At 33.6% G+C, this 22,262-nt stretch overlaps 1 protein-coding gene across 2 annotated transcripts in view; it reads right to left on the minus strand.

The window, feature by feature from the left end:
* Positions 1 to 22,262, minus strand: part of LOC143230847 (GTPase-activating Rap/Ran-GAP domain-like protein 3) — a 390,350-nt gene that overhangs the window by 67,699 nt on the left and 300,389 nt on the right. For both annotated transcript variants that reach the window (XM_076465094.1, XM_076465093.1), the window contains 4 exons: positions 17,147 to 17,227; positions 12,869 to 12,950; positions 4,873 to 4,991; positions 2,992 to 3,056 (listed from right to left, as the gene is read on the minus strand). In XM_076465094.1, the coding sequence (XP_076321209.1) occupies positions 2,992 to 3,056; positions 4,873 to 4,991; positions 12,869 to 12,950; positions 17,147 to 17,227 (347 nt within the window). The remainder of the gene's footprint in view (positions 1 to 2,991; positions 3,057 to 4,872; positions 4,992 to 12,868; positions 12,951 to 17,146; positions 17,228 to 22,262) is intronic.

Raw genomic sequence — 22,262 nt, forward strand, 5'->3', positions numbered from 1 at the left:
ATCAATTGCTTGTAAAAACTTATTATAATAGAAAAAGTCATCAGTTACTTGTAAAAGTTGACTATAATATAAAGTCATCAATTACTTGTAAAAGTTCACTACAGTAAGTCTTTAATGAGCTGTAAATTCATCAGTTACTTTGAACCTTAGTTGCTTTAAAAATGCAAATTAAGTCTTGAAATATTATTTCTTCAAACAGTATTTTAATATTAAAGTAGAAAATGTCTTATCATTAAGAAATTGTACAAAAGCTACAGTTGTAATTTAGACAAATAGAATTGAAGAGGTTATCTAAAAAACTGTTAAACAGCTTCTAGGAAGTTATAGAGCAACATTATAGATGAAGAATAATTAACAAAATTTCGTAATTATATTTAGCAATCAAACAATCTTAAAATGAATCTCCACGATCTGGATAATCGGAGAGCTTGTTCTTCTCCAAAACTTTAAATCTCTTAACATTTCAAGAAACTACTTGATATCTTCAGTGTAAAATAAACTACGTGAAAATCGTAAAAAGAAATGATAGTTGTTAACCTGTTGAACAAAATTTGAGTTTTGCAAATATGACAAATATTCTGATTTTATTTTTTTATTTTTAGAAAAGGATATTTGGTTTAAACTATAAGCCAACTATTTAATAGCCTTATCAGGTTCCAAATATTTATGCATTCCCTTTATTAAGATGTGTTAAGATCATAGGTTTATAATTTATCAGATGGGATTATCCATTGTACTTAATGACATTGGAAAAACGGACATGGATCAACTTGGAGAACCATGGCATCTAGCTATTAATCTGCAAAAAGGTTATATATCCAGTCTTGGCGGACAAAGTGTGGTTTCATGTGACAGGTGAGAATTTAGGAACACAAAGGTCAGTAGTAAAAGCTCTTCATGTGCTCAGGCATCAGTGAGAAACATAATCAAGAAGGATCTCCATTTAGAAAAGTGACACAATTCACGTGGAAACAACTGGTGTACACGTAAGATATCCGTCCAATCTCGCAACTTAGGCAACTGGAAAGTGAAACGGATATTCATAATATCCATGCGAAGGCATATTAATTAAGTCGCAGGAGGCAGGGCTTATAAAATGTTTTGTGATTGAGCACTGTGAAACTATCATCCTCCTATACTAAGATGGATTATGGAGAGCTTGCAGGGACCACTGATCTATATAAAACAAAGTGATAGGGACAAGGGATCTATTTTGGAACTGACAGTCATACGAAAGAGCCTTTTAGAGTGGAACTACCCTGCAGGGTTATTGTCAAGGTACACAGTCGTCAGATTGAGCATGACCGGGTGTGGTGAGATAGTTTAGAACAGCTTGGTGAGGTTCTAAAGTCGTTTTAATATAACGCACTCAACTACTGTATATTAATCAGATATTACCAAGTCTTAAATGTCTTTTTTGTTAACCCTTGCCATATTCCATTCTATCGTTCTTCACAATGTAAACAATTTATATTTCTTTGGAATCTTAAAGTCCATTCGATTCCTATTTAAGAGATTTTGTTCCATCTACTTAACATGCCCCTTCAATTTTCATGATCCTATTTGTGCTTTAAATTTATATATAACAACAACGTATCATTAAATTATGTACTGAAGGTATGAAGAAGCTAAGTAAACCTAACATCTGACTCTGTTTTGTTACTGTTGAGACATAACTGACGTTTAAAACCTAAAGTGTTATATTCTAGTTTTGAAAACCAAGTTTTTAAAGTAAGAAATTCATTCGTCTGAATCTTTCTTTGACACATGACAAACATATAAAAGATTTCCAAACTTACCTTTAAGAGCACATAACTTTAAAAACGATGACTTTGAACTTTTACTCAGTGGGTGAATATGCAATAAGCAACATGATGACAAGTAAAAGGAGTTACTTTTCAGGTAACTATAGTAATACACTAACTTTATGTTAGAATAAATATTATCTTCTTATAACGTTTAACTTCACCAGTTGTAACACTTACTGATACACTTGGGTCTTTGGGATCTGATAATGCAAGAAATGATTATCCTTATACATTTATAGAATAGGTAAGATACACATTGAGGTTTTTCATATTATGAATACGACGAGGTCTAGTGTTTCGTTTATATAATTTTTCATTTTAATTTATTATATGATAGAAACGAAATTACATTGAGTCCTCAATGAGTTATACTTATGTAATATTTACTGGTAAATAAAACATATCTGTTATCTTTCTAGCCTCTACTTAATTTTGTTTTTTTTAAGAAGTCTAACGATTTTGACTAATTACGTTTGTAATTTCAAATTACTGTAGCACTTTATTAACGAAAAGAGCCAAAAAAGGAAAATTGGCATTCTACTGGTACTGATTATTTTAGTCAACCTACGGAATACCAAAGTTTCACGCAAAATGTTGCTTTCAAAATGCTTTACTACAGGGTGTCCATAAATTATTCACCCTATTATAGGCCTTTATAAATTCTTTATTATTGGAATTACCTAAAACGGTTTGAGGCAATTAATAACACAACTCAAGAAATTATTTATTTTTTCCGCAGAACATCGACGCAAAACATGCTTTTTAGTGTTTGGAACGAGATCATCTACTGCCTTGATGTTACTCATGCTACCAATGGGATTCGCGTGGAAGTTTACTGGATTCTGGTTTACTGAATTTTTGACTTAACTGTGATAGTTTATTTAATTAAAATTAAAAGAGAATTTATAAAGGACTATAATGCAGTAAATAATTTATGGTTATCCTGTATATTTACAACGTTTCATTCAACGCATCTAATGCAATCATAACATGAAAGATATTATATAACAGGAACAGCGTACATGAACATAACTCCTCTTTACTGACATTTAGATAGAAAAAAAAAGAGTATATTAAGAGGCAAACTGTTGGAGTTCACAACTATGAACAACTTTACACCTTAGATTTCTGATCATGACATATTAATAGTGGTTTCAAACTGTTTCCACGAAATACCTCTTACCTTAAAATGGACTTTACTGTCAACGTTTTTCCCTGTGTATGAGACAGGCTAATCTTCTGTGCACCCTATAAATAATCAGAAGTAACTTTAAGTTTTTAGATTAACATAAAATTTGTTGATAAAAAAAAGTCATACTAGATAGTTATTTAATAAATGGTTTTACAAAAAATATCGCTAATCTACGTGAAGTTAGCGTTGGCTGTATACGTTGTAGCACGATCAAACCAGTTTATAGTTTGTGATGCCCAGAGTTATTTCGGCAAATAATGTCCCTGTCAAAAAAGGATTTAGTTTCATCATTGTTTATAATGCTACCATCGCTCAGGAAATTATTTTGGCTTTTCAGGATTCATCATAAACGTGCCGTGACTGCTGTAACAGAGAAACAACCAATAAAAATAGTGTATTTAACATAAAATATTATACGATATTTTGAGACTTTAAACATTTCTTGACGCACATTTAAGGCTAACTGTTCAATCAGTGTCTTACAGCACTTTACTTCAATCACCAACATTCGTTGGGCATCTCCTTCCACCCTTATCCATAGTGTGTACGAACATAGTTCGTTGTATTATAGGCCTCTTACAAACATTTTATTTGATAAAGAACAATGATAAAAAATCCACTAAGATTTCCTTTTGTTGACAAAGTTTGATGTAAAAAATGTCGAAAAGTTTTAAAATTGCTAGATCGTTTGTTATATTTATTACGATTCAAAGTTTTCACGCTAAAATAACAAACATTTCCTCTTGAAAATTAATTTTTTATGTGTTTGAAATAACCTAATTTGACGTCCAGTCTTCCAGTGACTATTTTGTTAATACGATTTTTTTACGATGAAATAAAAAAAATTACGACTTCTGTGATCGCTACTGCAAACGTTGCGGTTCCTCCACGGCTCAGCGGTGAGCTTGATTTTGGGTTCGACTTATCTGGCTGTTACGACACAGGCTGTGAAATGTTCTGTTTCAAGGAAAAAGACAATGTCGTCAACGAGGAGATATAATTTTTCGTACAACGGGTTTTTCTGGTTTTGTTTTAGCGAGGTTACACAACATTTACTTCTTCTGGGATTCAAATCCTGGACTTCAGCATTGTAAGTCCGTAATCTTACATCTGACGCACTGGAGACTTGTAAAAGAAAAGCTTTTAAAAAGTTGTCTTAATTTGCGTGTTTATTTCTAATTTGGTGTTTTGGCATTACGAGTCCATTGAAGATGGTTTTAAGAGTTATTACAGGAGTTAAATAATCCTAAATTGGATTATTTAAATACTATAAAACAAGAATTGGACTGGTATTTTTCTTAGATCTAAGTCACGTTTTCTTTAACTTAAGACAAATTAAGGTTAATTAAAAAACAAAACTGTCTGAAATACATAAAACACTTGATAAAAAAAAACACTTAAGATATATACGACTTATTACATGCCGAAATGTAAATGCTTCGAAGAACAATATCTACTTCGCACTAACAAAAGTTCAAAACTCATCACACAAACTTTTTATCGCTGAGAACTACAAGACAATAACAAACAGGAACAGTTAATGTGGTTTTTGTATTAGAACAAAGGCTCATTGAGGTATCGTACTCCGGATTTAAGCATTGCAAATCCCTAAACTTACCATTTACCCACTGGGAACGACATTAAGATAAAAAATCCACATATATATGTCTTTCATTGATATAGTTATGAGAGCTTATAACAATAGCATTCTAGATTCAGTGCCTACAGAGGGATCAACGCAGGTAGTCCAATGTGCACTTGTACAATAACTGTGCACAATGCACAAGAACGATTTAACGCAGATCCACAAATTAGATGTATATAATAAAGTTTTAAGAGTGCTGATTTAATAATTAAATAAGCTTAACTTACCGACTTTCGCCACAAGATGGCTCTGTATTGTTGAACCCCTTGAGTATTAGAATCGGTAAGAACCACGGACAAGAAAAATGGAACCTTCTCACCGTCTACTCCTGCATAGTTTTGATGAACTATGCACAAATAGAAAAACAAATAACATCAACACACAAACCCATATATATATATACATATTGTTTATAAGTGGTTAAAGCTTTAGATTTAACAAGTTAATTTGCAGTAACTATCTAACGTGTCAATGAGACAAATAATGTAACTAATCAATGTTACACAAAGATTAAAATAGAGAGATTGTTGTTGTTTTGAATTAAGCATAAAGCTACACAATGGGCTATCTGTCCTTTGACCACCACGGGTATCGAAACCAGGTTTTTAGCGTTTTAAGTTCGCAAACATACCGCTGAGCCACTGGGAAGCAAAATGAAGAGAAAGAAGGATCTTTTTTTTACATTATAACCTCCAAGTTCCAGAATTGATATCCTACTATATGACTGAGATGTGTTTTCCTCGGGTTATCTGCCGTGCCCACCGAGGGGAATCAAACCCCTGATGTTAGCGTTGTAAATCTGAAGACTTGCCGCTGTCCCAGCGGTGGACTTTCATCAAAGTACTATGGTATCTGTTGTCAAGTTGCTATAGTAATGCGTTTTTCTTCAATCTTTTAAATCATACTTTTCACTACAAATTACTGTTTTCGTTCTGCGGATTAGACAGTATGTTATCTATCTTTATTTATATGATAAGTAGCTGAAATATTAACTTGTATTTGTGTGCTATGTTTAAACTTCTGAGACATATGAGTTACATATCTCCGTGTCCATCACGTCCAGGTACGAAAGCCATTTTTTTGTTTGTTTTAGTTCTACCGGTAATTTTATTATATGATGTTATCTGTTCAGATGCCACATGTGTAATTATTTAATCCACTGCCATGTGTAAGTTGTATCCAGATATGGTTCTTTTCTGTGTGTAATACATGGAAAATAGAATTTGTTATCGTATTGTAATATCGTTATTTAAAGGCAAGTGTATGATTCTGTTCAGTTTCTAAAACGTAGTATATGTTATAATAAAAAAAACTTTTATGTAAGGTTCTGTATAATGAAACTCATATGTTGTTTTGGTTTCGAAAAGTAAACCTCATTATCTTTTTGGTACACACAATATTTTTTTTATTTTTTACTCTGATTTGTCTTACTTCTCAACCTTATCAGGACCCCGGCTACAAATATGTTTTAATAGTTTTTCATTGACCAGTAAATTTTTTTATATAATTGTTACATTATCATCCTCTGACACAAAAACAGTGAAACTTTCAATGTTTTGCAGTCGAATAATTTTTGTGAATAAAAAGTTGCATGGGGTCCGCGCGGATCCAAAGTAATATTCAGATTTGGAGCTCTCAGTTTTCATCAGCTATTGTGAGTATGGACTCACGGAGGTTATCCATTGTGATTACGTATTTAGATCTCTTTTGAAGTGAAGTAATGCGCACAACCTACTTCAGAGACGTCTCCAGAATCCCCGTGCAATGCAGAAAGGCTTCAAATCTGCCTTCGTAGATCTAGGGTTGCTTGACACAAGACAACATACTGGTCAAGGTGTTCCAGAAACAACAATAAAAAAAAAAAAAAAAGATCTTTGTCCAAGAATCGCAGACAGGAAAGTCCGTCAAACCTGTACAGCATGTGGAAACCATGTTTGCGCTGATCGCTCCACACCTAGTGTAAGATATGAGAAACATTTTACATTCACTCCAAATAAGTTTTGCTTACATGTTGTCCAAAATTTGGCATTAGTTTAGCTTTGAAACAAAGTTTGGTGTAGTTCGACCCCCTTGGGTTCGTTCAGACCCCAAACACATTTTCGTACATGGTGTTTTTTGTTACATATTCGAGAAATCTGTTCCTTCATCCAATATTTTATTAGTTTTAATTGTGAGATGTCAGAGAAGAAGTGGCCATATATTATCGAAATACATGTCAATGATGATAATGTTTTATCTAAATATGAGAAAATGTACATAAGTACAATTCATATTTTGTATTAATGAATCACATATTATATACCTACAGTACTCAGCCTTACAGTTTATTTGCACAATAATATGAGAAGCCAGTATCCTAACTTTTCAACATCTAAATCATATTTCTGTTCTGAATCGCAACAAATATGCAGAGAAGATAATTTATTTTATTTGCAAATCATACACTTCTAAACAATAGCGCCTTTCACTGATTTCAAATACTTGCTACTAACATTGAACTAGTAGTTGGACTAAATACTTTCCACAAACGTGTATTATAAGTCTGTACTACATTACATCACAGCGATATTAACTTATACCAATGCAAGCAACAAGACAAACAGTAGGATGGGTCTTATATGTGATGATATAGAATTCCGCTTTGTGCATCTCGGATATCAAAATGTTTCCTTACATACAGTTGGTAGGTTTGTCTGGAATTTCGCAACACGTTTTACACTGTTTGTCACATAACACATACACATAAATATATACGTGTCACATCACACACATAGATACATATAGATTCTATACAATGTCGTATTTCTCTTATAAGTCTGTTGTTGAGCGCAAAGTTACACAATGAACAATTTGCGCTGTGCCAACAATGAGTATCAAAACCTAGCTTTTAGTGATAGGAGTCTTCAGATTGACCCCTGAGTTACTAGGTGTGTGTGTCGGTGGCACATATCTTACAGGAGTTAAATATATGTTAGGAACTTTTTATTTTTACTCAATACACTTGCACATGGACTATAATCGTAAACATGAAAATCCAGTACTTGAAAATTCAAACTATGATATGATATTACGCGCAGAACAGGTTTTTTTTTTAATCATTGCACATAATTAAACACATTTATTTATATAACAGACTAAACGTATTTTAATTGTCGCCCACAGGCTCTGTCATAATGTTACGGAGAATAGCGAAGAGTAATTATATTTTAAACATACAGTCATAGTATGGGCGTAAACCTGATAGCCTCAATTACACTTACTAACTGCTAATGAACTGACAGTTCAAAGAAAGAAATTGATTAAGCGGTAATGTCTTGCAGCCTCAGTTATTATGCCAGTTACAATATTCTGATTTATCATATATTAAAGCACTTGTGGCTAATTTCTTGCGAATTTCAATTCAGTTTTTAAACATTCGCTTTAGCTCGGTAAAGTGACCTTTGTTCTTCATGCGTTAAATAGTCGAACCAAATATTCTCAAACTCCAAGTTCAACACACTATCTAGTAACCAGTTTAGGATCGTTTTATTGTATGTAAAGATATCTATTCTTTAGTACATACACTGCTGGCTAAAATTTTAGGGCCAATGAGCATAAAGAAAAAATATACATTTTGCGTTGTTAGTCTCAACCACTTATTTGAGTAGAGCTTCGGAAGATGAAAATAAGAAAAGTAAAAATAAAAATAAAAAACCTTTTTAGCATTCTATAAGGAAAATGTGAACACTATGAAATTAGCCTAAATACTAGCTGGTCAAAAGTTTAAGACCATACCAAAAAAAAGTCCTAAACTGGGTAGGAAATACCCCACAAGAGGCCTCAGTAGTGAGTTGCGCGGCCGTCATTGCGAATAACTTTAAACATTTGCTTTGGCATGGGCGATATAAGCGTTTGCAGAAGGCTGGCTGGAACGTTATTCCAAGTGGTGAAGATGGCTTCACGAAGATCATGTACACCAATTAACCCTTCGTTTCAGTATGGTCTTAAACTTTTGACCAGCTAGTATTTAGGCTAATTTCATAGTGTTCACATTTTCCCTATTAAATGCCAAGTAAGTTTTTCTATTTTTATTTTCCCTTTTCTTATTTAACTCTTTCGCAGCTCTACTCAAATAAGTGGTTGAGTCTAACAACACAAAATGCATATTTTTTTCTTTATGTTCATTGGCCTTAAGATTTTGGCCAGCAGTGTATCTACGATTTACAAGACTTAGTTTTCATTTCAGAGAAAAACAAGTGCTGTATATTAATAAGGAAAATATAAGCAAGTAGACTAGAAAAAAAAAAACGAAGTGCATAACCGGAAAAACAGATCTAAAGACAATGACAACAATAAAACAATCGAAAAAAGATGGTGGCTAAAATATAACTTATAGGAGAGCTGTTGTTGTTGTTTTGAATTAAGCACGAAGCTACACCATGGGCAACCTGTGCTCTGACCACCACGGGTATCGAAACCCGGTTTTAGCGTTGGAAGTCCGCAGACATACCACTGAGCCACTAGGGGGCACTATGATAGCTAAACCAAACAACTGCAACAAAGTGAAAGGTTTATGAAAATGAAATCAGGTGAATTAAATACAAGATTTTAAAGCTATCGAGCAGAGAGAAGACGACAGCCAGTAAACAATACCCTAATATCTATCATTCAACATAAGGGATTGACTGTTACGCTTATAATGCACCTACAGCAAAAGAAATGCGGAAATGACAAACACAGTTTGAATAATAGAAAGAAATGTCAAAAGAGCTAAAAAAGGGGAAGATATGATTAAGAGAAAGACATGTATTCAAAAATACTTGTATATCGGGGAAAGGGATTCTAATGTACGAAACTGCCACTACATATTGTATAAAGTACAATCAGCATGTAAAGCACGTTAATGGTAGTAAGTCCTGGGGAATGCGGCTATTTCAAGCCAAACAAATCTAAAGCTTCACGAGAATAATGTAGACAATGTAGCAAAGGTTTAATACCATAAGCAACTGTGGTATAACTATATAATTATAATTGGTTCACATCTCAAAACTAGGGAGTTAGGCTGAAAAAAAAACAAACGAGAAGACGTGGTAGAGTAGAAAGTACGTACAATTCATTTTGGGAAGTCACTTTATATTGAATTAAGTCTTCTATTTATTGGTTTTGATCAAACTGAACTTAACTGGGATTATTCCAATATACCTAAGAGAAATGAAAAGGCTAGCAGAAGATAGAGAAAATCAGAGTGTGTGGAAGCAAAATTGAGGAGCTCAGAGTAAGGATGACAGGGAGAAAAGACCATCAGAAAGGTAGTGTTGGAGGTTGATCAGGCTTAAGTAAGAGATTAAAACGCTTTCCCAACCAATCGACCGCTTTACTGAAAGCGCACCAGTTGAAGCGGAAACAGGCGTGACTGAATTTCTCGAAAAACTTTGTAAGTTACACTGGAAGATCGATCGATCGTTTCCTATTTGTTGTTAATGCTTAAAAAATTCAACGCCTAAAGCAACAATTTCCGGAGCAACTTTCTCTTGTAGTAAATAGCTCCGTCTTTACATATATAAAAAAGGAAATACAGATTTTTTTAAAGCTGGAAATGAACCCAGAATTATAGTTTTACATTAGATTTACATACTTTAATTAATTACTTTTCTATACGTTACGGGTTGGCATGTTTGTAGGAAGTAAACACACAAACAGTAACTGTCAATGATTAGGTTTCAGGATACTTTCAATGGAAAGTAAATCACAAGTGAAACATCAAAATGTTGTTAATCTTCATATTTAGTACAACAGAAACTCAGCAGAAGTACTTGAGTTCAGCAAACAGTTAATATTTTGTGTGTCTCTCCTTTTACTTTTATAACTACAGACAGTCTTTCAGGCATTGTTCCAACATATTTAATCAAAGTGTCCTTTGGGATTTTACTACAAGTGTTTCTAATACACTTCCATAAAGTTTATTTAGAAGTAACTTTTGATTTATCATGTTTTTGGTCTCTTAAATCCCTGATCTGCTCAACTGGGTTGAGATCGGGGCGATATGGGAGCCATTGCATTATTTGAATGACTCCAACAGCTTCTTTCTTAACTAAGTTACTTCAGCATAGGCTGGATGAGTGTTTGAGGTCATTATCTTCTTGATAGTAGAATAATTTACCAATAACACACAAACCAATGTGCACACCATGACGGACCTATACCTGTAGCATTATTCCATTTTGCAAATATCTTCTCTCGCTTCATAAGAAAAAAAACACCCCCCAAACCATCACACTGCCTTCTCCAAGTTTCATGATAAATGCTATGCATTTAATTAAGTATCTTTTGTCTTTCTTGAGCCAGACGTACAATCTATGCTTTGAACCAAATATTTCAAAGTTGGACTCATCCGTCCACAACACCTATTTCTAATCAACAGTCCTATTTTAGTACTATATTTTAGCAAATTTCAGTCTCTTAACAGTACTTGGACCTCGAAGAAAATGTTTTTAACTGTTACACGACCAAATATTCTATTCTCGTTGAGTCTTCTTTCAAAGTATCCAGATAACTTTTCTGTCATTTGGTACATGCTTGTTCATCTCATGCTTGAGATCAGTGGTGGTCTTCCTTCTGTCCCAAAGGCTGCATAAACGAAGATACTTAATATCAGTATCATTGAGTTTTGGTATTCTGTCTATTCATTTCATATTTTCAAATTTATCTGTCTTGGTTTTACGATCTAGGGTGCACTTGGCAGTGTTTGAGGAACATTTCAAGTCTGCAGAAATTTGTTCGAGAGTCCAACCAGCATCACGTGAAGCTTTTATGTGAACTCTCTGCTTTTTTTTCTTGGCAATGACATGACAAGAAAATGTAATGTATAGTGCTGAGCACTGTTTTTATATAGGTATATCTGTGGAGTACTATTTAATTGATTTCTTCTAGCGTATACCGGAACCATATGCTAGCTCCTTGCTATATAGTTAAGACACCATACGGGATACTATGATAGTTATTTCAGACCTTCAATTTGATTAATATATTCATTCAAACAGAACTCTTTATAACATGTCTTTGGCACATGTATATGAGAATTCTAAAGAACTACAAGTATTCTAACCCTGGGGCATTCAATCGTAAACAGGTATCATTGAAGCATTACCATAATGTTGACATTTACATTCTCTAATGGCATGGGAAAACTAGTACCCTAGAATGGAAAGAATGTCAAAATATTCATGTCATAACATTTTTACACAGTACTTTAATTTGTTGTTAATGAGTGATATGAGAAATAAGGAAAAACATACAACACTGGGCTCAAATGATTTAAGCTTTAACAATTGTCATTTTGAATTATTAAGGTGAGCATTTCGTAATTCTTCGTTTTTTATATAGTAATAGAACATACCTAGACACAATCTGGAAACATAAATCTGATGAAACATGCTTTTAAATCCCTAGCGACTTTTTATAACACTAAAAACTGGATTTCGATACCCACGGAAGACGCAATACAGATAAACTCTTATGTAGATTAGTGCTTAACTACAATCATGCAAACAGTTTGACCAGGACTACACATTACTGTTCTACGCCGCACTTTAGTTGTGTAACAAATTTCTGTGAAAGACATATTCAGTCTAGGAACAGCCATCTTTCCACAGACTATCCACTGTATGAAGATGCAAGCTTCCAAGACCAATCTCAAGAAAACCAAAGGTATAAAAGGCCAGCCGAACTACATTGTTGGACTAGACAGGCATGTATGTTTTTAAATGAGATCACTGTGGTTCTTGTCTCTTCCTGTTGTTGTCCTAAATATCCTACTTTGTTATTTCATTCTAAATAATTTAACAACATCATTATACAAATACCCTCTCTCTTAAATAGATGTTACGTTATCACCCATCCATAAAGTAATATAACGGTATTGCATTGTTGAATAGTTGAGTGATAACTGCCTCGAAAGAAACACATAAATGTATGTGCGTGTTAATACGGCTTGTACATGTGGCACCATGTCATTATACTTTATGAAGAATGACTAGTTACCTTTCGCTGTGTAATCCGAATAGACTGTCTGAATGAGGTATAACTCGACAGAAGCCTCACATAACTTTGCGCTCAATTCGATTCAAATTGAATGCTTTAATAAAAGTTTTCGGCGCTTAATTTGATTATTTTGTTATAATTAAATTAATTTAGTGTTAAACTTTTATAATGGTTAAATATTAGGGAAACCTCCAGACTACGTACGTCGTCCTAGGAAGTATTTGAAATACCATCTAGTCTGATATTCAGGATTTTCCAAAACAGGAGTACTCGGTGAACCATACACCTGAAATAAAATAAGTTGGTTTAACTCAGATTATTTTATATTATCAGAAAAACAAGTCAACAACTTTAGAATGGTAAATATACTGAAGTTTCTTAAAATAATAGAAATAACGTTAAAACGGTAATTATACTTAACCTTCGTAAATTTAACGAAATAGCGTTAATAAAACGAAGAGACTTAATTAACCTTTGTAAAATAAGGGGAAAATAATATTAAAACAACGAATTACTCAACTTTTGTGAAGTGAGAGAAAATTAACGCTAAATCGTAAGTGTTCGTAATTTTCGAAAGGACCGGCATGGCCAGGTGGTTAAGGCACTCGACTCGTAATCCGAGGGTCGCGGGTTCGAATCCCCGTCACATCAAACATGTTCTTCATTTTAGCGTTGGGGCGTTATAATGTGACGGTCAATCCCACTATTCGTTGGTAAAAGAGTAGCCCAAGAGTTGGCGGTAAGTGGTGATGATTAGTGACTAGTTGCCTTCCCTCTGGTCTTACGCTGCTAAATTAGGGATGGCGAGCACAGACAGCTCTTGTATAGCTTTGCGCGAAATTAAAAACTTTCGAAAAGTCGTCGGAAAATAATGTGTAACAGCATATATAATTCATCTTCGTAAAGTGACAAAAATACACCTTAAAATGGTGAATACACGTAACCATCTTTAAAACAAGGAAATTTAATGAACGAGGAAAATAAAATATTCAGACGAAAGACATTTTAATGATGGTACTTATATCAATACTCTAACAGTTTGTACCATCTTAAGATGCTATTGCCGATTTATTTTACTCTAATTTGTAGAGTTAACTACAACAGTGCTCTTACTGCGATAACCACCAACGAACAAAATCCATAGAAATGACACAGATATCGGAGCAGGGGTCAAGCAACCTCATTTTTGATATGGGGAAGAGAGCAGCATCCACTTCTCTCTCTCCACCTTCCTAACGTTTGATTTTTGTGCAAAATAGAAGACCATTTCAGTTGGTCATTAGGTTGCTTACAATTTTCATTGACTCTGCATAAGTTTCTTCCTTCGTTTCCTTTATATCATGGTTACCACTGCATCAAGATAGGTACAAGTTCCGTCTCTAATTGTAGACACTTTCAAAAAAAAAAAAAAATGTTCCACTCCCTCAAATCCCTTACTCCTCGCTGCCTTTAACGGTGCATTTCTGATAACATATGAAAATAATTCCAAATCTACTTCATATTCCAGTACATACATTTTACTCCCAATGGCTATGAATGATATTTTCATTCCAAATTCCCATAACAAAAAACAACAACAACATATGTACTTTTGGTAATTCTCATTTTTAAACGACTTTAGCAGACTTGATGGTATTGCACTGAGCTACTTTTAAATCCTATTTCTCATCAGCCTTCCTTTCAGCAGATTGTTTCTTTACGTTCCCTTAACCGTAACGTATTAACTTCATCAGCTTTTCTTTCAGCAGATTGTTTCTTTACGTTCCTTTAACCGTAACTTATTAACTTTATCAGCTTTCCTTTCAGCAGATTGTTTCTTTACGTTTCTTTAACCGTAACTTATTAACTTCATCAGCTTTCCTTTCAGCAGATTGTTTCTTTACGTTCCTTTAACCGTAACTTATTAACTTCATCATCCTTCCTTTCAGCAGATTGTTTCTTTACGTTCCTTTAACCGTAACTTATTAACTTCATCAGCCTTCCTTTCAGCAGATTGTTTCTTTACGTTCCCTTATCGTAACTTATTAACTTCATCAGCTTTCCTTTCAGCAGATTGTTTCTTTACGTTCATTTAACCGTAACTTATTAACTTCATCAGCTTTCCTTTCAGCAGATTGTTTCTTTACGTTCCTTTAACCGTAACGTATTAAATTCATCAGCCTTCCTTTCCGCAGATCGTTTCTTTACGTTCCTTTAACCGTAACTTATTAACTTCATCAGCCTTCCTTTCAGCAGATTGTTTCTTTACGTTCCCTTATCGTAACTTATTAACTTCATCAGCCTTTCTTTCAGCAAATTGTTTTTTTACGTTCCTTTAACCGTAACTTATTAACTACAACGAATTTCTGAGCGCCAACGGTCCGATTATTCTATTTATGAATAAAATAAATTAAAAGTATATATTTTAGTAAAAGAAATATGGTATTCATATTTAACAAAATAATCTATTTTTTTTTAAGTTTAAAAGGGCAATAATTAGAATTGAAAAGGTTAATTATGATTATAACGTGATTTATAGCACATTTTATTTATGCAACAGAAGACTTACAAACGTGATATTAAAACGATTTTGCATCATCGCTACATTGTTCCGTATCGCTTTGTCCAGATGTACTCCATTTGATGATCGTGAACAATTGCAATAGCTCTGCATGGTAGTTTCCCTTGCGCAAGTTTCATTCGTAAGGCTTTGATGCCCCAAACCCCAACCCCTCCCTCCTATTTTCCATAATGTATGAAATTTATAAGGACGAGGATTTTCCAACGCCCACTTTAGCAGTCTAGTCACGAAGAAATCCACAGGCACTAAGACCAGAGACCTTACTAATATGAAAGAGCATGAAGACCCATTTCATTCTCCAGTTGTTTGAGGTGTGCAGCGGTTGAACGAATATGTTGTGGAGGTAACATGTATATATGTGACAAAGATCGTTCTAGATTTTGTTGTGCAATCCTGCCTAGGATATCCGGACTATTTTTGTCACTTTCTTTGGTGTTCATTGACTCTCACGTGTTAAAAAAAAAAAGCCGCAGGTCTTTTTCTGGACGGTCTTGATAACCGAAGCTGATCCATATATCTTTGTTTTCCGATACCATTAATTATAAGGGATTATCCCGTCTTGAAAATTCTAAATCCCCGATTTCAACACATATATATCCTTTTAAAAAGGGTAAATTTTAGTAATATCAAAGAATGTTAAAATGTAGTTCTGATACATCCGCTCCACCGGTCTTTATATCAATTGTAGTTGTCTATTGTTCCTGAATGACGTTGTGAAAGGGAAGCGCAAAACAACAAGACAAAAATAACAATAACAAAAAACAAACAAACAAACAGGATGACCAACGTAAAAGAATGGATAAAGACCTTATAGATAGAATGTGTAAGACTAATGGAGAACCACGAAACCTGGAAAGTTGAATAACTAAATCAAAGGTGCTCCAACAATCAGGAATTTGACTTAACTTGACGTGGTTGTCACGTGACTTTAGGCTTTACATATTCAACATTATTTTAATATAACGTATTCATTTCTATAATATCGTAACAGCTGGATTGCACTGAATTTTCAAGGGGTTCTTTTGCCGTTATTTATGTTATCGGTTGTTTGTTTTGAATTTTGCGCAAAGTTACACGAGGGCTACATGCGCTAGCCGTCTCTAATGTAGCAGTGTAAGACTAGAGGGAGGGCAGCTAGTCATCACCGCCCACCGCTAAAAGGGCGGGCAGATTTGGTTTGATGGGGATACGAACTCGGAACCCTCAGGTTACGAGTCGAGTGCTCTAACCACCCTGGCCCCATTAGAAGTGTTACTAATGTCAAAATCTTCAAAAATTACTATACTTAGAAAATACCAGATTTAAAAACAATATGTCTCTCGTTTATTTTGGAGGCGAGAAGGTTTTACCATACGACGGGCTCTCTGCACATTATTTACTGCATGGAACCAAACCCCGGATTTTAGAGTTGTAAGTTCCTAAATTTACTCCTGATCTTTAGAGAACTACACACAATTATTCATATTTTTAGGCAGTATGGTTATATTGATTTTTCATTGTTAGTTCTCCAAACGTTCCTACTGCTTTCATAAATCGCTTTTGTTCGTTTGACACATAATAATTTTCCACCATTTTGTAACAATGATAAATTTTGTAATTATATTAAGCAGAAAATACGAACATAAAACTTTGTGCATTATATATAAACATATATCCATATCTGTAGTGGGACAGCAACTGAAACTAAAACTAATGTATATCCAAAGCTGCCGTAAATAGAGTTAAATATTTATTTCGAGAGAAAATCGTAATAGCAGCCATTTTGTCTTTCTGTTGTTTTTAGCATCTTTAAAAATAAATAAAATTATTTTAATCTTCAACAGTTTTCTTTATGGATTTGATAATACATTTAAAATGTTTTTATTATGGTTCACATGTATTTATTTACAAAGATTAAGGTTTATAACACATAAAAAACTTACTTCTTCTTTTTCCACTCTTTCTCCACTTTCCACTCGAAATCGGCGAAAGAGGTCGCCACTCTCGTGTTCAACTGAAGCAAGCTGAAATAAAATATACATTAAACTTACTTTCTTTTTTTTCTCTGAAGAATAATAAATCACTTTCTGGTTAAGCTGATTAAACATATCATTACACAGCAATTTAGTTCCTTTAGCATGCTTGAAGTACAGGATTTATTTATATATAAATACATGGTAGTGCATTATTTTTTATTCGTATTTTTATTTTTCTATTTTTTCTTCTTCTTCTTTATTTTGGAGAAAAGTCACCTTCCCACAACTGTTTGTGGGACGTCGTGGGCTTGAGCCCCCACATCTCACTCTCCTATTTTCTATATCTTAAAGTTCAATTAATATTCTTTTACTTTATTTTTTATGTAAGACTGGTGAATGGAGGTTAAGACTGACAGACGGTGTATTCTCACCGCAATGTGGGTCCTGTATCCGTAGCCACCTCCAAACCTCAGGGTAATTTTGTATCCCATATTATAGCTGGGAGCTTTTAAATTAGTTCAGCATTTTTATTTATTTTTGTTTCGGTTTGTTTTGGGTCATAACAAACTAATATAATTAGTCAGAGGTTTGGAGTTGCTGTTTTTATTTTGTTTTAATTTAGTTTACGTAACTCTATCTGTATTGACTTTTCTAAATATATATATTAGTTTGTTATAACTTAAAAACAAGTCCAAACAAAAATAAATTAAATGAAAAACATTGCATTAGTTAAAAAGATTCCAGGGATGATAAAATATACCCTAGGTTTTGGAGGTGACGGCACACATTGCAGTGGGGATATGCCTTCTATTAGTCTTAACCTTCATTCGTTAGTCTGAGATACGAAATAAAAGAGTTGCAATAAATAGAAATAGAAATTAGGAGAGCAAGATGTGGGTGTTCAAGCCCACAACGCCCCGCATTTATATCACCCTTCACTGTCTGCAGGCAGTTATTTCTGTCCGATTCTGGGAATAAATCTAAAAATAACAGAATCTGCTGACCTTGACATTATTGTCTTAGCACTCCACCTAAAGATACGTTAGTGAATATGCTTTGTCTAATGTTAAAATGTATGTCATTGTAACGATATTTATTAAACGTTGAATGATTTGTCGTTCATTCACTCCATTTGGAATTTGTTGCAAATATCTAGAATAACCTTAATTGAATATCCCACACAAAAATAATAACGTGCAACGTTACGAAATTGTATTTAAATATAAAATGGCCTTTTATGATGCACTGGATCGTGCAAAATTAATACCTTTTCTAAAATACAAACAATTAAACTTAGAGGAAAGATGTACACGCATAATGTGAAAATATTAAAAGAATATAAGCAGTTGGTGTGAATCATACCTTACTAAAACACTTTTTGCTGCGCAATGACACCATGGCAAAAAGTGAGACATCACCACAACGATTTTTGTTTGCAGCAACATTCTACAATGACTAATTATTTCAGTTAATATCACACGATATACGTCTTTAATGTATAATATGTCTGTCTAAAGAGTTCCATTATCTCGATAAAGTCTGGTGTGTTTTAGAGTTTAAATAAAATGGTTAATGTGAATACTAACTGTTGTTGTTTTCTTTATCTAGAGTAGCAAAACGAAAGTTAATTCAATATAACATTTGTTGGTTTTTACCGATCTTCTTACTAACTTGGTACTTTATACGTACAAACGAAAAATTATATAGACATAGAGACTGAATAATGATTTAAATACAGAAGTAATAAAAACATATCTGCAATAAGCCTGAAGACTCAAATATAATTGATTCGTTTGATTTTTGTCTCAAATGGGCCCACGTGTTATTTTTAAGTATGTTTATATGGCTCGGCATACAAGTGAATTTCACATACCAGTAGTTGATATATTATAGAGTGTGGTTCTCTGTACATCTTAGTTTACTTCACAATGTTTCTGTCTGTTATCGTTTTACTACAGTACTTAATCTTATATTACTAGCCATATTTTTCAAAACTCATTGCATAATGTAAGGAGAGTAGACAAGGAGATAAATAAGCAGAGTGATTGGTATTTTCAACCATTAGGTCAGAGACCCCTTAACGTTCCGGCACAGTCATTCATAACTTAAAGTTACTGGCCAGAGAGAAAGCAACCAGCAACCGTAGAATACGTGAGTACTCTCAAACCAATAGCAAGACAGGATATCAGTTATAAAGTGCGGAACATGTTCTGCGATATTTCACGACTCAAACCTCGAATATTTTGATTCACAGTCCGGGCCGTTCGATATCCAATATTTTAAAAATCATAGGGTAAATTAAATTATTTGTGATATTCTATAATGACTGTAATAATATATTTTCAAATCACCCGTTTTTAGTGTTATAGTTTTATCCATACGCTCAATGAACTTAATCTTTAAACTGTGAAATTTTCAAAAAACGACAGGTCATCATTTCAGTTATACAGTGTATATTGGTTTCGTTTTTTTTTATTTTTGAAGAATAAAGGTTTATACAGTATTATACATATAGATCGGAACTAGTCCTCTGTTATGGAATGTTGGCCGTTTGAATATTATGATATTTAAATGTCATTAAAACCAAAGATTGAACCTTTTATTTCTTTAACAGCATCCGTAAATTGAAGTCCAAAATTCAGAGCATTCTGGAATGGTGCTATATTTGTTTCAACAATTACATTTTTATATTTCTTCAATATGAGCGAAAGAAGCAAATGAACTTCTAAACTAAATTAATATTCTTTCATAGATTGTTTAGATGAAACTTTGTAGAAGGGACGGCAACTGCCTACAGTGACCTGAAGACAAAAGGCGGAAGACTTTCGAAACGTCGTTCTCCACAACAGGCCCGTCCATTCCACAAAGTTTCATCATAAATTAATATCGCTGGCTTCTGGAACTTTTGACTCTGCGAGTTTAAATACGTAACGAATAAGAGCGACCACAATTAGTGTGTAATTTCAAGCAGAATGAGTGTAGCTAAGCCAGTAATAAAGAATTTGAAATAAGTTAGCTTTATATGTACTTACACGTAGAATTGTGTCTTGTGTGATTTGTAGAAAACTTTTCAAAGCTTAATGGACGTAAGAAAGGCCAGAGTGTAGAGGATAGAAACACTAAAAGGCCATGAGTTATTATATAGTCTTAAAAGCACGAATACTTTCTATTAAAATGTATTTGGGAGTAAGGAATTGTCAATGCATAAAGTTGAATTTTAATTTTTGAATCATGCTGAGTGCACAGGCCGAATAAATTTAATTGTGGTTGCGGTTGTGGCCATCAGTTACACCACAATGTTGTGTGAGAAAATGTTCATTTTGAGGTTTCCTATATTATAAAATAAAAGATGCTTTGTCACTGTATTGTAATTATTATGGTCGGCCTGGTGGTTAGAGCGTTCGACTCGCAATGTGAGAAGCGTGAGTTCGAATCTTCATTGCTCGTCTTATATGGTTGTCGTTTGAGCTGGCCAATTGGGTGTGAAAATTCTCGACTAATGAAGCTCCTCAGTTGATCCCAAACAAGTTTCAATTTATGTCGTTATTGAAAATAAGAAGGTTGTCGTTATTATGGTTTTTCAACATCGAAATTAACTGATTTGTTTCAAAATCAAACTTAAATTATATCATGAATATATATACGACCACGTATTAATTAGCTACTATTTTATATATACTATTAATATTATTATACGCCAGTTAGTTGATATCCTTGGTTTCGCCTGCTTATCTGCTCCAGTATTCAGAAAGGCCTTGTTTCTGGTGCGCAGTGGATGGGATTCGAACACAGATCTATTTGTTAGACAAACTTGTGTTGTATCCACAGAACTTAGGTGAAGTATTAGCTACTAATCACGAGAATGATGGATATCTGATCACACAATCTTAATTTAAAAATTACATACAACTTTGGATGCTAGATCTACATGTTTTAAGTTTTATTGCTTATATTATAAGACGTGATATAACTTTGTAATTATAGAAACAAATACATCAAGTTAAAAATAGAAGTTCTGGAGTTCTTATTAAATTTATTCGAGAATTCAAACATAACCTATCCATCATCTCAAATGTACTTGTTAAAAAGCAAGCATAAGCCATTCATCATTCCAAGTGTACCTGTTAAAAATCAAGCATAGGCAATGCTTTAACCTAAATGTACCTGTTGAAAACCAAGCATAAGCCTTCCACAAACTCAAGTTTATCTATTAAAACTCAAGCATAAGCCATCCATCATCATAAGTCCGCCTGTTAAAAATCAAGCATAAGCCATCCATCATCCCAAGCCAATCTCTTAAAAATCAAGCGTAAGCCATCCATCATCCCAAGCCAACCTGTTAAAAATGAAGCGTAAGCCATCCATCTTTCCAAGCGTGCCTGTTAAAAATAAAGCACATGCCAGCTATGATCCAAAGTTTAAAGTCAAGCCATCCATCATTAATGAAATACGTATCCCGATTATAGACTACATCTGTATTTCAATAATGATAGCTATGATTGTTTAAAGTTCAATACTTTATGTCTTACAACACGTTTTCGAGTGTTTAGGGATATTTTCTATTCATGGTATTAGTTATTTTCAACATCACATCTCATGCCCAGGTTTAGATGGAATACAAAGTATACTCGCACTGTTTAATGGCTTTCTTAACTCGTTACAGTATGGTCGATTGAAAAGCACAGCACGATGTTTTTAGTCTAGAAGGATAAAGCTGTAGGAGAGAGAAGTGAAGGTTAGGTGAAGAAAAATTATGGTATTCTATGCCTTAAAGTTTGCCTAAATAAAGATATATTATTATTCTTGAAACAACATGAAACGATAAATTTGAAAATGAAAGAAATCTGGAGATGTCACAAATAAAATTTTGTAACCATGACTATCTTTTTGTTTATCGTGGTTTTCGGAAAATAATCAATTGTTTGTTGTTTTGAATTTCGCGTAAAGCTACACGAGGGTTATTCGTACTGATCGTCCCTAATTTATCAGAGTAAATTAAGGTGAAATATCTCATGCTTTAAGGTAGTTGGGATCGTTGATGACAAACTCGAAGAAAACTAAAATACAGAAGTATACAGGGGCG

Source organism: Tachypleus tridentatus, chromosome 10, assembly GCF_004210375.1.
Source record: "Tachypleus tridentatus isolate NWPU-2018 chromosome 10, ASM421037v1, whole genome shotgun sequence".
Classification (NCBI taxonomy): domain Eukaryota; kingdom Metazoa; phylum Arthropoda; class Merostomata; order Xiphosura; family Limulidae; genus Tachypleus; species Tachypleus tridentatus.